General features: G+C 47.3%; 1 protein-coding gene across 1 annotated transcript in view; it reads left to right on the top strand.

Annotated features, from left to right (window-relative positions):
* Nucleotides 1–1,464: 1,464 nt before the first annotated feature.
* The window catches only part of LOC309522266 (mitochondrial adenyl nucleotide antiporter SLC25A23-like), a 53,176-nt gene continuing 40,385 nt past the window's right edge, over nucleotides 1,465–14,255 (top strand). The window contains exon 1 of the mRNA XM_082205489.1: nucleotides 1,465–1,886. Within this exon, the coding sequence (XP_082061615.1) occupies nucleotides 1,692–1,886 (195 nt within the window). The 5' untranslated portion in view covers nucleotides 1,465–1,691. The remainder of the gene's footprint in view (nucleotides 1,887–14,255) is intronic.

The raw sequence follows: 14,255 nt of genomic DNA, 5'->3' as shown, positions 1-14,255 counted from the left end.
TAGCAGATGGAACACATCCTTCTCTGAAATCTTGCTAAGCCACTGCTGGACAGTAGAGTGGACTAGATGGGCCAGTGGTCAGACTCTGTGTAGAGGTCAGTTTCACATGCTCTAGTGGAGAGTTGAAATTTAAGTAGCGGCTCCCCTGAAACCACATTGTGAGATCACGGCAGAAATGGCATGTGAACTGCCAGGGTATTGAGGGCTGCCAACCCTTTAAAAAGTGAATCGGCAAAGCTGTGCAGGATAAGGCAATTGAGAGCTACGAGTCATTGCAGGGGGTTGGCCTAACCCTTCCAACTCAACAAGTCGGTGAGTCGTCATAGTTGTGCTTTACCTGCAGTTTGCTGGAAGCCGCAAGCGAGAGCCCTCACATCCCATTCACAGGCTTGCAACGGACATCTAGCTGGCCACAGTGAGAACACAATGCTGGATGACGTGGGGTCTTGGGCCTGATCCAGGAGGGCTCGTCTTAGGTTTCTCTGAGCTCCTGATCTGCAGCCCTGTCTGCAGTTCCGCGCACACTTACCCAGGACCCTGGAGGGGAGGAAGCCCCGTGGGAGCTGCCTTCTAAGTCACTGCCTGCATACTTGTTGCAGGGAATGTAGTAAGGTTAAGGCTTACTGGGAAATGATACATAATGAAGTGAAAAGGATGTTTAAAATAAAGTTTGTAAAAACAAAAACCAGAAGCTTTTCTTTTGGTAATTATAGGGACAGAACTACCTCAAATGTATAGAAATTTATTCATGTATGCTACTACAGCAGCAAAAATATTACTAGCCCAAAAATGGAAAGAAGCAGAAGTCCCAGCAAAAGAAGAATGGATACAAAAACTTATGGAATATGCAGAAATGGTGAAACTTACTGGAAGTATAAGAAATCAAGATAACAAACTTTTTATAAAAGAATGGAAATGGTTGGTTGAATATTTACAGATAAATTGTAAGCAGATAGGAACCTTGGCAGGATTATTGTAATAATAACCTGCAGTTTCATAAGAGTATATATTTAAAGAAGATGAATAAATGAGCAAATTAAGTTCATTTGGATATGCAGAAGATATCAAAAACAAATTTGAGGAACTGCAGAAAGAAGTCAAGTTTGGAAATGTCAAAATGATTGTGAAATCCGCGAAATGTACAAACCTGAAAAATATAAATTTAAAAAATGATAATAAAAAGACTTGTTGCAGCAGGGAAAGTCTCCTTGCAGGGAACGAGGCCGGGCGGCTTCTTCGGGCAGGCGCAGCCAAGACCCGGCGACGGAATGGCCGCTGCGGGAGAAGGCAGCGCCGCAGCGCGGCTCGGATCCTGCGCATTTGCCGAGCGCTGGCTTGCGGAGCGCCTAAGCCCTCCTGACGCGGCCGGCCCCCTCCCTCCCCCTCCTTCCTTCCTTCCTTCCCCGCCCCCGGAGGCGCATTAACCCTTCGGCGCCCGTGCAGCGCGGCTCCCTCCCGTTTTCTCCCGCTAAGCGGGGAGGGGCGAGAGGAGGAAACGGCCGAGGGAGGCGACGCCAAGCAGCCGTCGGTTAAATGCCCTTGCGCGGGCGGGCGGCGGCGGAGGCGTCTCCGTTTGCGAAGCGAGGCTGCTGGAGGCCGGGCAGCGGCGCGATGGTGGCCCCCGGCCCGTCGGGCTCCTCCGCAGCCAGCAAGACCCGCCTGTTGCCGCCGGGGCTCCGGTGAGACCCAGGATGCTGGGGCCCCGGGAGAGAGCGGCGCCCCGCCAGGCGCCCCCCGCCGAAAGCGCCCGGGACCCCGAGCGACACCAGCGCTGGGCCAGCCTCTTCGAGCAGCTGGACACCAACAAGGACGGGCGCGTGGACGTCCACGAGCTCCGCCAGGGCCTGGCCCGGATGGGCATGAACGCCGGCTCCCACGCCGAGCAGGTGGGTGGCCAGCGCGGGGGAGGCGCCCGGGGCGGCCCGGGGAAACGGAGGAGGGGGGCGCAGGGCGGGAGACCCTCGGGGCGCAGGGCCAGTGGCGTAGCGTGGGGTGTGTGCAGGGGGGGCCGCCGCACCGGGCGCAACATCTGGGGGTTAGGGTTAGGGGGCGCAAATTACTTGCCTTGCCCCGGGTGCTGACAACGCACGCTACGCCACTGCGCAGGGCGGAAGACCCTCGGGGCGCAGGGCACCTCTCTGTGGATCGCAGGTGTCTGGGTGGCACGCGGTGCCCGCCCCCCTCCAAAGACCCCCCTGCAAAGTGGGTGGCCCCGAGGGTCTCCCGCTGGACCCTGGAAGCGCACGGATCGAGGAGGGGGATGTTCGCCGGCGCCGCTGAAGCCGGATGCAAGCGGCGACTCCCCGAAGTCGAAGGAGCCCCTTCCTCTCTTGCATCTCCTCTTCTCCGCGCTCCCGAGGCCAGAAGGGAGCCGTCTGCTGGCGGGGACGGGGGATTGCTTTGGGCGCTCCGCACGCCCGGCGGCTGGGGAAGGGGCCTCCTGCATCTTGCACAACCGGCGAACGGGACGGATTCCGCCCCCTCTACGCGCACGACTCCGGCATTGCACTGAAGCTTTCCTTATGAGTCAGCCCTGCTCCTACTCCGGCACTATAAAAGCCCTCTGCCCCCGCCTCCCCCCCCCCCACGCCCGGTTGTCAGAACGGTGACAAAATAATTTCTCCCGCTTCGCAGTGGCAAAAAGAGGTGACAGCGTAGAAGTGGGCGCATGCCTTCCAGCCAGGTCTAGGAAGGAGGGCAGGGCGCCTGTGTTTTTTCCAGGGATCTGTTAGGAGGTGGGGAATTTCACCTGCCGCAGCTTCTCACCCTGACAGGTGCCACACACCTGTCCCCAAATTGTACAAAGCATTAAAGGTACAAAAAGCCTTCTCTTTGCACCCTGAGAAGTGCAAAGGGACGGGCGCGCACACACATATCCAGGCAGGATTTAATTTGGGTCATGGAAACTACACTGAATGCCAGGGATCAACAAGCGGAATATGCTAATAAAAATTCCTTTGAACATGTGCAGAATGTATACGCAGGGTAACCGCAGTGTGCCCTGCACTCAGGAGGATTAGGAGCTGGGCTTTCCAGGACAGCTGATACAGCTTTTGGACATGCTTCTAAGTAATTGCCAGTTTTGTGCAGTGGGAGTAGCTGTGTTAAGTCCTTTGCAGCAAAAGCAGCAGTAAGTCTGTGGCACTTTTAAAGATGAACAGTATTGCTATGGTAGGGGTGGGCTTTGGTAATCTTTGGTAGTATGGCGCCCTGAGCAAGGCCAAAATTTGGGGCCCCCAAATGGGTCTTCTCAATTTTGCACCCCCTCAGCTTGGCGTCCTGTGCGGGAGAACTGCCCGCACCACCCTAAATCTGGCTCTGGTTGTGGCACAAGCTTTTGTGGATTTTTATTTTTTATACACTTATGTACAAAGTGTTGTCAGGGACGTGGGTGGCGCTGTGGGTTAAACCACAGAGCCTAGGACTTGCTGATCAGAAGATCGGCGGTTCGAATCCCCGCGACGGGGTGAGCTCCCGTTGCTCGGTCCCTGCTCCTGCCAACCTAGCAGTTCGAAAGCACCTCAAAGTGCAAGTAGATAAATAGGTACCGCTCTGGCGGGAAGGTAAACGGCGTTTCCGTGCGCTGTTCTGGTTCGCCAGAAGCGGCTTAGTCATGCTGGCCACATGACCCGGAAGCTGTACGCCGGCTCCCTCGGCCAATAAAGCGAGATGAGCGCCGCAACCCCAGAGTCGGTCACAACTGGACCTAATGGTCAGGGGTCCCTTTACCTTTACCTTTACAAAGGTAATGAAGGTATCCTTGCCTTGGGAAGAGATATCTGGGGTACTTTGCAGGAGAACGGTGCTGAGCCTGTTGCTGCTCAGTATTTTCATTGCTGACCAGTAAGCACATCCACTGACTTCACTTGCTGAGTTGTCAGATAATGAAAAGAATGTTTGAGGGTATTCACCTCACCTGAAGAGCCAGTGTGGTGTAGTGGTTAAGAGCGATAGGTTTGTGAATATGTATATGGTTGTAGGGAGAAAAATAATAAACGGTGGAGTCAAATGGCAATGCAATGGTACTGCAGAGGGGGCTAACCTTTGACGTCGCTGGACTCCCAGTGGCTCCAGCCAAGCAGAGGTGAAACTAGGCTTTATTTCACCCTGGTCAAAACCCAGTTTGGCACGCGCACGCGCGCACACACACACACAAGCTGGGAGCCTCAATGGCACCCCTCTGTAGGCTTCACTGGGAGCAAAATACCTGGCTAGCCCCGCTCCCCATAGCTGCAGCTTTGCAGCCAAGCATGACCAAAGGTCAGGGATGATGGGAATTCAACAACTGGAGGATCTCAGGCTAGCCACCTGTGGGCTAGTGTATAGCAAACAGTGCCATGAATCCATATGCCTACCCAAACCCACTGCCTGATGAGCTGTTATTTCCATTGACCAACAAGCAAGGTTGAGTTACAGATAGGTAGCCATGTTGGTCTGCCATAGTCAAAATAAAAAAATTCCTTCCAGTAGCACCTTAAAGACCAACTAAGTTAGTTCTTGGTATGAGCTTTCGTGTGCATGCACACTGAAGAAGTGTGCATGCACACAAAAGCTCATACCAAGAACTAACTTAGTTGGTCTTTAAGGTGCTACTGGAAGGAATTTTTTTATTTTAAGCAAGGTTGAATTCAGGTTAATGGTTAATGGTAGTCCTGGGGCAATATATAATTATAATTCTGGGAGCATTGGGAGAAAACAATGACTATCTCAACCATTTGCCCTAGTGCCCTTAAGATATGCATATTAACGTATTTATTCCTGTGAAAGGAAAGTATTTTTGTTGTTTGCTGTCTGTCTTCTGTACTTTTCCAGATGTTATTTTGCAGCAGCTAGCTAATGCATCATTGGCAATCTCTGTACCTTCACCCAGAGAACAGAGGACGACTTGTGTGGTTATTCTTTAAGTGTCTGCCTGTGGATCTATTGCTTTATTTAGCTCTGCTGCTTGGAATAGTCTGGTGAAAAGGAGCAGAGGTTTAAAGTAGGGATGCCAAGCCTGTGGTCCCCCTGAACTTACTGGACTCCAAGTCCCATAATCCCTGACTACTGACTCTGCTGGCAGAGGCTGATGGGAGTTGAGAGTCCAGCAATATCTGGAGGGCCACAGGTTCCCCATCCCTGGTGTAAAGCGCCGTAATGAAGGTATCCTTGCCTTGGGAAGAGATATCTGGGGTACTTTGCAGGAGAACGGTGCTGAGCCTGTTGCTGCTCAATATTTTCATTGCTGACCAGTAAGCACATCCACTGACTTCACTTGCTGAGTTGTCAGATAATGAAAAGAATGTTTGAGGGTATTCACCTCACCTGAAGAGCCAGTGTGGTGTAGTGGTTAAGAGCGGTAGTCTCGTAATCTGGGGAACCAGGTTCGCGTCTCCGCTCCTCCACATGCAGCTGCTGGGTGACCTTGGGCTAGTCACACTTCTCTGAAGTCTCACAGCTCCACTCACCTCACAGAGTGTTTGTTGTGGGGGAAGAAGGGAAAGGAGAATGTTAGCCACTTTGAGACTCCTTCAGGTAGTGATAAAGTGGGATATCAAATCCAAACTCTTCTTCTTCTTCTGAAGAGCTCTGTTAAAAAAGGACTGAGTTCACATGGAGTTCAATGGACACATGTGGCTTGGAAGTTAACCTACCGTGGCTTGTTCACTCAACGAATTCTCAATGTGTGCATGAGCTGGCTCTGATGTGAAGGCACAGAAAATGGTGTGTGTGTGTTTCATAGAGAAATGCTATGGGGAAACTTGATAGAATTAACAAATACTTGGGTGATAAAAAATGATCCCATTGACCAAGGATGGGGAACATCTATTGCTTTTTTCATTTCATTTTCATTGGAAGGAAGACACTGGTGAAAAGGAACAGCAGTGGTGGACTTTGGGCTCTCAAATTCCAGTGGTGTGAGGAACCTGAAACCCTCCAGATGTTGTTGGACTGCCACCGCCCTCTGCCAGCAAAGTCAGTGGTCAGGGATTATGGGAGTTGGAGTCCAGCAAGTTCAAGGATTACAATTCCCATTCTCCTTGACCATTGACTATGATGGCTGAGGCTGATGGGAGCTCGAGGCAAGCAACAACTGGAGGGGCAGAGATTCTCTATTCTTGATGTAAGGGATAAGCATTTGTTGTTGTTTTAACAATTATCTTCTCAAACGAGAGCTAGGTAGCTGGCAACACAGTGGAATTCCACAACCAACTGGCTTGAAGCCAAACTTCTGTTTGGTAGCTCATATTCTTTATTTTGAATTCGGTATTTTAAAACAAAAGCTGGAGCATGTTGCCAAGGAAACTAGCAGCCTAAAAAGAAATTCAAGGAGATGGTATAACCCAGTGCATTGATCTCACCAGCATCTAGGTCTCAGCAAATCATCCCATTTGAAGTAAAAATACACAACTCATAAAATGTTGAGGTGACATCTCAAGGTCAAAATCTAACATTAGAAATGTAGGCAAATTTTCCAAAATTTATTTTCATCCTTTGAACAGGCAGCTTGGTGAATTCTGGGCTTAAGGAGGAAGAGGCAGCTGGAAGTACAGATACCGCTTTTTAATTCTGCCACCTTAACTGACAGTGCAAAGTGGATGTATTCAGAAATATGTGCATTTAGGAATATAGCCTGACAGTCAGTGCAATACTATACCCACCTACCCAGAAGTAAGTCCCATTGAGTTCAATGGAGATTACTCCCCGGTAAGTGAATAGAAGATTGTAACCCAAGAGATTCTTCCAGTTTTCTGCATCTCAGTTTCTCAATCCTTAATGAGAAGGAAGGAAGGAAGGAGAGAGAGAGAGACCCAATGGGATAGGAGAGCTGTACTCAAGCTTTATTAAAGTTATGCCATTTTCAGCACTAGCCAATAACCCATTTCTCTGACAATGTTGTGAAATGTGAGCTATTACAAAGAGGAAGGAATGTTAATAGTGTTTATCCTCAGCATGCATTCAAATGGCTGCAGAAATGGAGTGCAAGACAGGTCAAAACTCCACGCAGCTGCACTCCATAATATGTGCCCCAGGATCCTTTGTACAATGATGTTTGTCTTGGGGAAGTGTCATGGTGTGTGCAGTCTGGAATTTACTTTTCGGTTTGCATCCCTCTTCCTTAATGCTCCTGGATGCATTGTTGAAGCCGTTGGAATCAAATGCTGGGGTATTGTGCAAACCAGGTGTGCTCATTAGCAGATTTCCTTCGCATATTTTCGACCAGCTGCCTCAGGATCTTGTCATGCCCTGGGATGCCGTGATCATACAGCTGGAAGGGCCCTTGTAAGCCATGTGGTTCAACCACTGCTTAATGGGGGGGGGGGGGAACCAATCTGTTTCTTTCACTCTGGCTGGAAAAGAGGTTCAGTTGTCCCTTCTGAAAGTGCTTCACAGAAATGCACACAAAGACTAGGCATGCTCATATATGGAGGAATGCACTGAGGTTGCTGGCCTACTTACTGTTTTAGAATTGTTGCACAGCCCCGTCTAAGAATAACTTTTGCCAGTGTAATGTTGGTGGAGCTTGTCAGTTCTGCTCCCCCTTCTGCTTACTAAGGAACATATCCTTCCTTAGATTAGGTGTGAGGAACCTTTGGCCTTCCAGATGTCACTGAACTACAATTCCCATCAGCCCCAGAAAGCATGACCAATGGCCAGGGATGGTGAGAGATCAGCAACATCTAGAGATGCCTTAGACTCTCCACATCTGCCTTAGACTCTGAATTACCGTATTTTTCGCTCTATAAGACACACTTTCCCCCTCCTAAAACAGTAAGGGGAAATGTGTGTGCGTCTTATGGAGCAAATGCAGGCTGCGCAGCTATCCCAGGAGCCAGAACAGCAAGAGGGATCGCTGTGCAGCACTCTCTCTTGCTGTTCTAGCTTCTGGCTTAACCCCTCAGTCCCTTCCCCCACCTCCCTGAAAAGCCCCCAAGAGTCGCGCTCCCTTTAAAGAGCCGTGCAGAGTGTGTGTGTGGCTCTTGGGGGCTTTTCCCTGAGGAGGGAGAAGGGCTGCCCTTCTCCCTCCTCGGGGAAAAGCCTGCAAGCGCCTCACACACGCTCCACGCGTCTCGTGAAAGGGAGCGCTGAGCACAGCCTGAGATGCATACAGGCTCTGCTCAGCACTCCCTTTAAAGAAATTTTTTTCCTTGCATTCCCCCTCTAAAAACTAGGTGTGTCTTATGGTCAGGTGCATCTTATGGAGCTAAAAATACAGTATGTGGATATGCTATCTCACAAATCTTACAAATGAATTATGCACAGGCAGCAGCAGAGCAAGCCGATCTGGCCCCTGGGGCAGCGCACGTGCCCTGTGCCTGGGGACGGGGGCAGGGCCAGCCACCGTGGAGTGGGGCGAGCTGGGGCAGGACGTTCTGCGGGGCCTTCATAGGCTTTGCCTGCCTCCTCCCACTCAGCTGCCCTACAGCTGAAGGGGAGGCAGCGGGCAGACCATTTGGGGCAGCGTGGAGCCCGCGGGCGCACAAGCCACCACATCACTCCCAGGAGAGACGCATGGGTCGGGTGCGCTGCAGACCCCACAGTGAGTGCCGCCTGGCGTTTTGTCACCACATTCAGTGGTGACACCCGGGGTGGCCCGCCCCCACCATACCCCCCTTCCTCCGCCCCTGTGCACAGGAAGTCTGCAGACAGGAAACTGCAGAGTCACGGATGGGTTCACACCCATTGGTGCTTTATTTTTTTTTAAATATTTATTAGAATTTTAAAGACAATAAAAGTTTACAAAATTGAAACATAAAAGATAAAAACAAAGAATAGCCATAGTAGAAAAAAGAAAAAAGAAGGGTACAAAAATACCAAAAACAAAACACAAAAAAGTAAAAATCAGTTTTAAAAAGAAGAAAAATCAGTATTTCATATCTTATAGTTCATTTACTTGATTCCTGACTTCCTCACACCTCCCCTTTTGTATTCCCATTTAAAATTCCTTTCAGCAAATCCTTACCCTCTATCATTTATCTTTACTCAGTATCTTAACCTATTATAACTATGTATTTTCAACCATTGTCAATCCATATTTGCATATTCTTAATAGTCTTTTTGCCAATACCACTTATTTTCCATTCCAACATCATTTTAACATTCATTAATTTTACAGTATTTCTGCAAGTAGTCTTTAAATTTCTTCCAATCCTCTTCCACCGACTCTTCTCCCTGGTCACGGATTCTGCCAGTCATTTCTGCCAATTCCATGTAGTCCATCACCTTCATTTGCCACACACCCATTGGTGCTTTAAAGCCTACTTGAGTATTTGGACTCAGCATCATTTGATGGCGAAACCTTCAGCATACGCAGTTGGGAAGAAATGTTATCCATGCAAACGGTATGAAAGTTGCCTCTCCTCTTCAAACATCGAGCTCCCAATTCCTCATAAAGTTTGAACCAGAAACCATGCCAAAGCAGGGTTTGAACTGAGCCAAACTTAGGAACACTGAGCTTTGAGAACCTGTGTCAGGGCTCCCCCTGAAATATGGAAAGCAGTCATGAAATGATGGAGACTGAAACCCTGTATGTGTCTTTACTTGAAAGTGAGGCACACTATGCTCAGTAGGATTTATTTATGATAAGGCAATTGTGGATGGGCCTCGCCATTAGGCAGGATGAGGTTAAAGGGCAGAAAATCTATTTTTGTTTGTTATTGTTGTATTTTTACTACCAGTGAAGATGTGTTTGTGGGATTAGCTGCCTTTAATGCCAGAAATAACTTTGCTAGTCTTGAGCACTGTGCACCCTGATGGGGGGCACGGCAGGTATTGTATTTGCTCTTCTGCGTCAGGCAACAAAATACTGTATTTTTCCATCTATAAGACGCCTCCATGTATAAGACGCCCCCTATTTTGGGGGGCTCAGATTTAAGAAAATGGGGGGATGGCCCCAAGTATAAGACGCCCCCTAATTTTTGACATTATTTTTTAGGGGAAAAACCTAGTCTTATACACGGAAAAATATGGTCTCTTCAGCCATCCCTGGTAAATATGCATAAACTTTGCTGCATGTCATTCCCCACCACCACCACAGTAAAGATTCTGGGTCCACAGATGTGAGGAATCATGTGACACAACTTCATTCTTAGGAATTGTGCAACAGCCTCTGAGCCTCTTTCTTAATACAAAAGGGCATCTCTAAATTATCAGCTCTACCTATAGATTCCTCCCACACCTCTGGGACTGGAAGAAAGGCCAGTTAGAGAGCATGGCTTGCTGGTTCTGACCCGCAGCTTTCTGAGCCCTTTATCAGCTCTTTCTATGTGAAGAAGACCTTCCACACCAGGCATAGGCAAACTTGGCCCTCCAGATGTTTTGGGACTACAGTTCCCATCATCCCTAGCTAACAGGACCAGTGGTCAGGGATGATGGGAATTGTAGTCTCGAAACATCTGGAGGGCTGAGTTTGCCTGTGCCTGTTCCACACAAACCAAAGCTGATTTCTCAGCAGGTGGGGGAAATGCGTGATCTCCGAAAGGTTTGTGGCAAAGGATCTTCTTATACCTGCTAGGAAAAAAACCCACCCTTTGGAGTGTGTATCTGTGTGTGATGAAGGTGTCCCTACACATACGTAACCAGAAATGTGAAAGTGCCCAAGGCAGGAAGCCAAATGGGCCGGACTTGGGGATTGAAACAGCCAAATAAACACAGGCAGTTATAAATAGAGGGTTGCTCATGGCTCCCTCCCAGTTATTTTTAACCTGTCTGTGGTGGCCTTTTTGCTGTCACGGAGGTCCCTGGTGACAGATGAGGAAATGACCTGGGAGCTCTGGAATACCGGCTCCTTCTTAAAGGGAAAAGGGAAGCTCTCCTTCCTTGGTGGTTGGGTGGCCATCTGCCATGGATGCTTTAGCTCAGATTCCTGGTTTGCAGCGGGCTGGACTAGATGAGCCTTGAGGTCCCTTCCAACTCTACAATTCTGTGATTCTAAGTGGTGGCTCATGTCCTGGTATGACCACTAAATGGCAAAGTGGACTCAAAGGTGACTCTAGCCTTCCCATTCTACATGTCCACACACCACATTTCACCTGCCTGCACGTTATCCCACCCCCACCCCTGCACTGTGTATACATAAGGAACTGATCCAGTTTCAGCATCATAAACAGGATATGGTACCTTCATGGGAACTGAGGAGAGAAGGAGAGATCCAATTGCAGTCTCCAGATTCGTTTTTGTCCATAGCTGAAGGATAGAGAAACCACAACACACACACACACCCAGCAGCTTTGCTGCTCTTCCTAAGATGAAAGCAGCGAGCACCTTGTTTAGGGGGACATCAGAGAGGAAGCTGCAAAGAAAAGTCTGGTCTCAATCCAGATTGTGTTGGCTGTAGTGGCACAAAGATCAAGTTTGTTCAGCTGATAGATCCTTTAGCTGCTGCTTGACTCTGAACTTTTATTATCCCAAGCCAGCCTCCTTTCCCACACTCCCATTATTTGTCTCCCAAGACCAGCAAAGATAGTAGTAGTAGCAGTAATAATAATAATAATAATAATTATTATTATTATTATTATTATTATTATTATTGATTTATACCCTGCCCATCTGGCTGGGTTTCCCCAGCCACTCTGAGTGGCTTCCAACAGAATATTAAAATACAATAACCTATTAAACATTAAAAGCTTCCCTAAACAGGGCTGCCTTCAGATGTCTTCTAAAAGTCTGGTAGATGTTTTTCTCTTTGACATCTGGTGGGAGGGCATTCCACAGGGTGGGTGCCACTACCGAGAAGGCCCTCTGGCTGGTTCTGAAAAAACCAACCCCACCAAATGCTGTCAATCTATTGGAACCGTTCTTATCCCTTAGTTGTGGGAATTATCTGTAGTCCATGCTGGCTGGCACAGCTTGCATGAGGTAGAGCGCTGCAGTCCTTGCTCTCCAATGCCATTTCTTTGCAGGGAGAGTAAATAGGATACAGTCTTCTGTGTCCTATCTTCTTGTAGGAGATCCACTAGCTGCCTATGTGAACCTCCATAAAAAGCTTCAATCAGCAAAACGCTCATTCTCCTATACATTTCCGAAGTTGCCCAGGATTTTTATGATGGCTTCTATGAAAACATTCTTCTTTGGCACCCAATGTTCTCCTCCTTGTTGGTCCCCTCCTGGAGGCCAGTGGTGGCAGCAACGCACAGCCTCCCCGGCTCCGCCTCCCGCTCGCTCTCCGCCCCAATGCGGAAGGGAGGAAGAGCCAGCCCAGGCGAAGCATCCACCAGCTGAAGTTTCTTTTTTTTTTTTTAATAGAATTTTATTAGTTAAAAATACATAATTTACATTACAAATATATTCATACCAAAAAATCCGTCAAGAAGTCAAAGAATAACAGAATAACACAAAAAAGAAAAACAAGAAACAAAGAAAAGAGACAAAAGACAAAAAACAAAATTACAAATAACAGAGCTTCCGTTCAACTCGGTCTTGGAGTTACCAGATCTTATATTACTTCTGCAGCACTAATAAAACAATTATACATCGATGATTCTAACTATCGTCTACTGATAAATTATTTATTCCCTGGGCATTTTCAAAATAAGTTAAAAACTTATTCCATTCGTCTTTATACTTGCTTGCGTTATTTTGTCTTATTTTTTGTGTTAATCTCGCTAGTTCAATATATTGATATAACTTCAATTGCCACTCTCCCACCGTAGGTAAATCAGAGGTTTTCCATTTTTGTGCTATTTGGATCCTCGCCGCAGCCAGGGCATATTGGAAAAAAGTTTGGTCTATTTTCTTTATTTCTTTACCAATCAGCCCTAAGAGAAACAACTCTGGAGTTTTGGGGAGGTTATACTTCAGAATTTTTTTCATTTCGTCATGAATTTGCTTCCAGAATTCTTTTATTACATCACAGGTCCACCATATATGAAAAAAGGTCCCAACCTTGTCTCTACATCTCCAGCAGGTGTTATCAACAGATTTATACATTTTTCCCAGCTTTGCTGGGGTCAGGTACCAGCGGTACACCATTTTCTCTAAATTTTCCCGCAGGGTTACACAAGCTGTAAATTTTATACCTTTCGTCCAGAGTGTTCGCCATTTATTATAATCTATGTTATGGCCGAGGTCTTTCTCCCATTTTACCATAGCCCCCTTTACCTGATCTTCCTCGGTATCCCATTCCAATAGTTGTTTATACATTTTTGAGAGGAGTTTATCATTACTTTCTATAATTTCAACCTGAAACCTCGATTTTTTCCCATTCATACCCAATTTCTTGTGCTCACCCCATAAAGCGTTAATCTGATGATAGAGGAGCCATTCTTTTATTTTATCTTTCAATTCCTCATAAGGCTTCACCCTCCATCCTGTTTCTGTCTTTTCCAAAAGATCCTCATACGTGCATCTTTCGTCCGTCATATTTATTTTTTTTATTTTAATGATATTGGTTGGGGAGAGCCACCAGGGGATACCTTTCTCAATCAGTTTTTTATACCTCCTCCACACTTCCAATAATGGGCCTCTAATTATATGATTAGAGAATCCTCTGTGGGCCTCCCCTTTCTCTTGCCATAGGTAGACATGCCACCCGAATCCAATATTAAAACCCTCCAGATCTAAGAGGTCTGTATTTCTGAGGGTGACCCACTCCTTTATCCAGCAAATACAGGCTGCTTCATAGTACAGCCTAATATTCGGGACTGCGAATCCGCACCTTTCTCTTGAGTCTGTTAGATATTTCAACTTTACTCTGGCCCTCTTCCCCTGCCAAATAAACTTAGTCAGGGTTTTTTGCCAGTTCTTAAGGAGGGAGGTGCCTTTAATTATCGGGATACTTTGAAAGAGGAATAACAATCTCGGGAGGATGCACATCTTGATAGCCGACATCCTCCCTGTCCATGAGAGTTTTAATCTATGCCAGGTATCTAGGTCTTTTTTGATATCCTGCCACACCTTATTATAATTATCCTCAGCCAGGTTTATATTTTTAGGTGAGAGCCAGATTCCCAGATATTTTACTTTATTCACAATTTTAATGCCAATCTTTTCCTCCAATTGAATTTTCTCCTGTTCAGTCATATTCTTTGTTAGGATTTTTGTTTTCTTTCTGTTTAATCTGAAGCCGGACAGCCTGCCAAAATCCTCCAGGAGTTCCACTACTCTACTTGCACTATCCAGTGGGTTCTCCACAGACAGAACCAGGTCGTCAGCATAGGCCTTTAGCTTAAATTCTTTCTTCCCAATTTTTATCCCCCTCACATTCACTGCCTCCCTTATTCTATTTGCAATTACTTCTAAAACCATTATAAATAGCAGGGGGGACAGTGGACAAC

Source organism: Podarcis vaucheri (genome assembly GCF_965113315.1).
Source record: "Podarcis vaucheri genome assembly, chromosome: 17".
Taxonomy (NCBI): domain Eukaryota; kingdom Metazoa; phylum Chordata; class Lepidosauria; order Squamata; family Lacertidae; genus Podarcis; species Podarcis vaucheri.
Note: the sequence above shows the minus strand (reverse complement) of the source record. Positions and strands in the feature narration are given on the sequence as shown.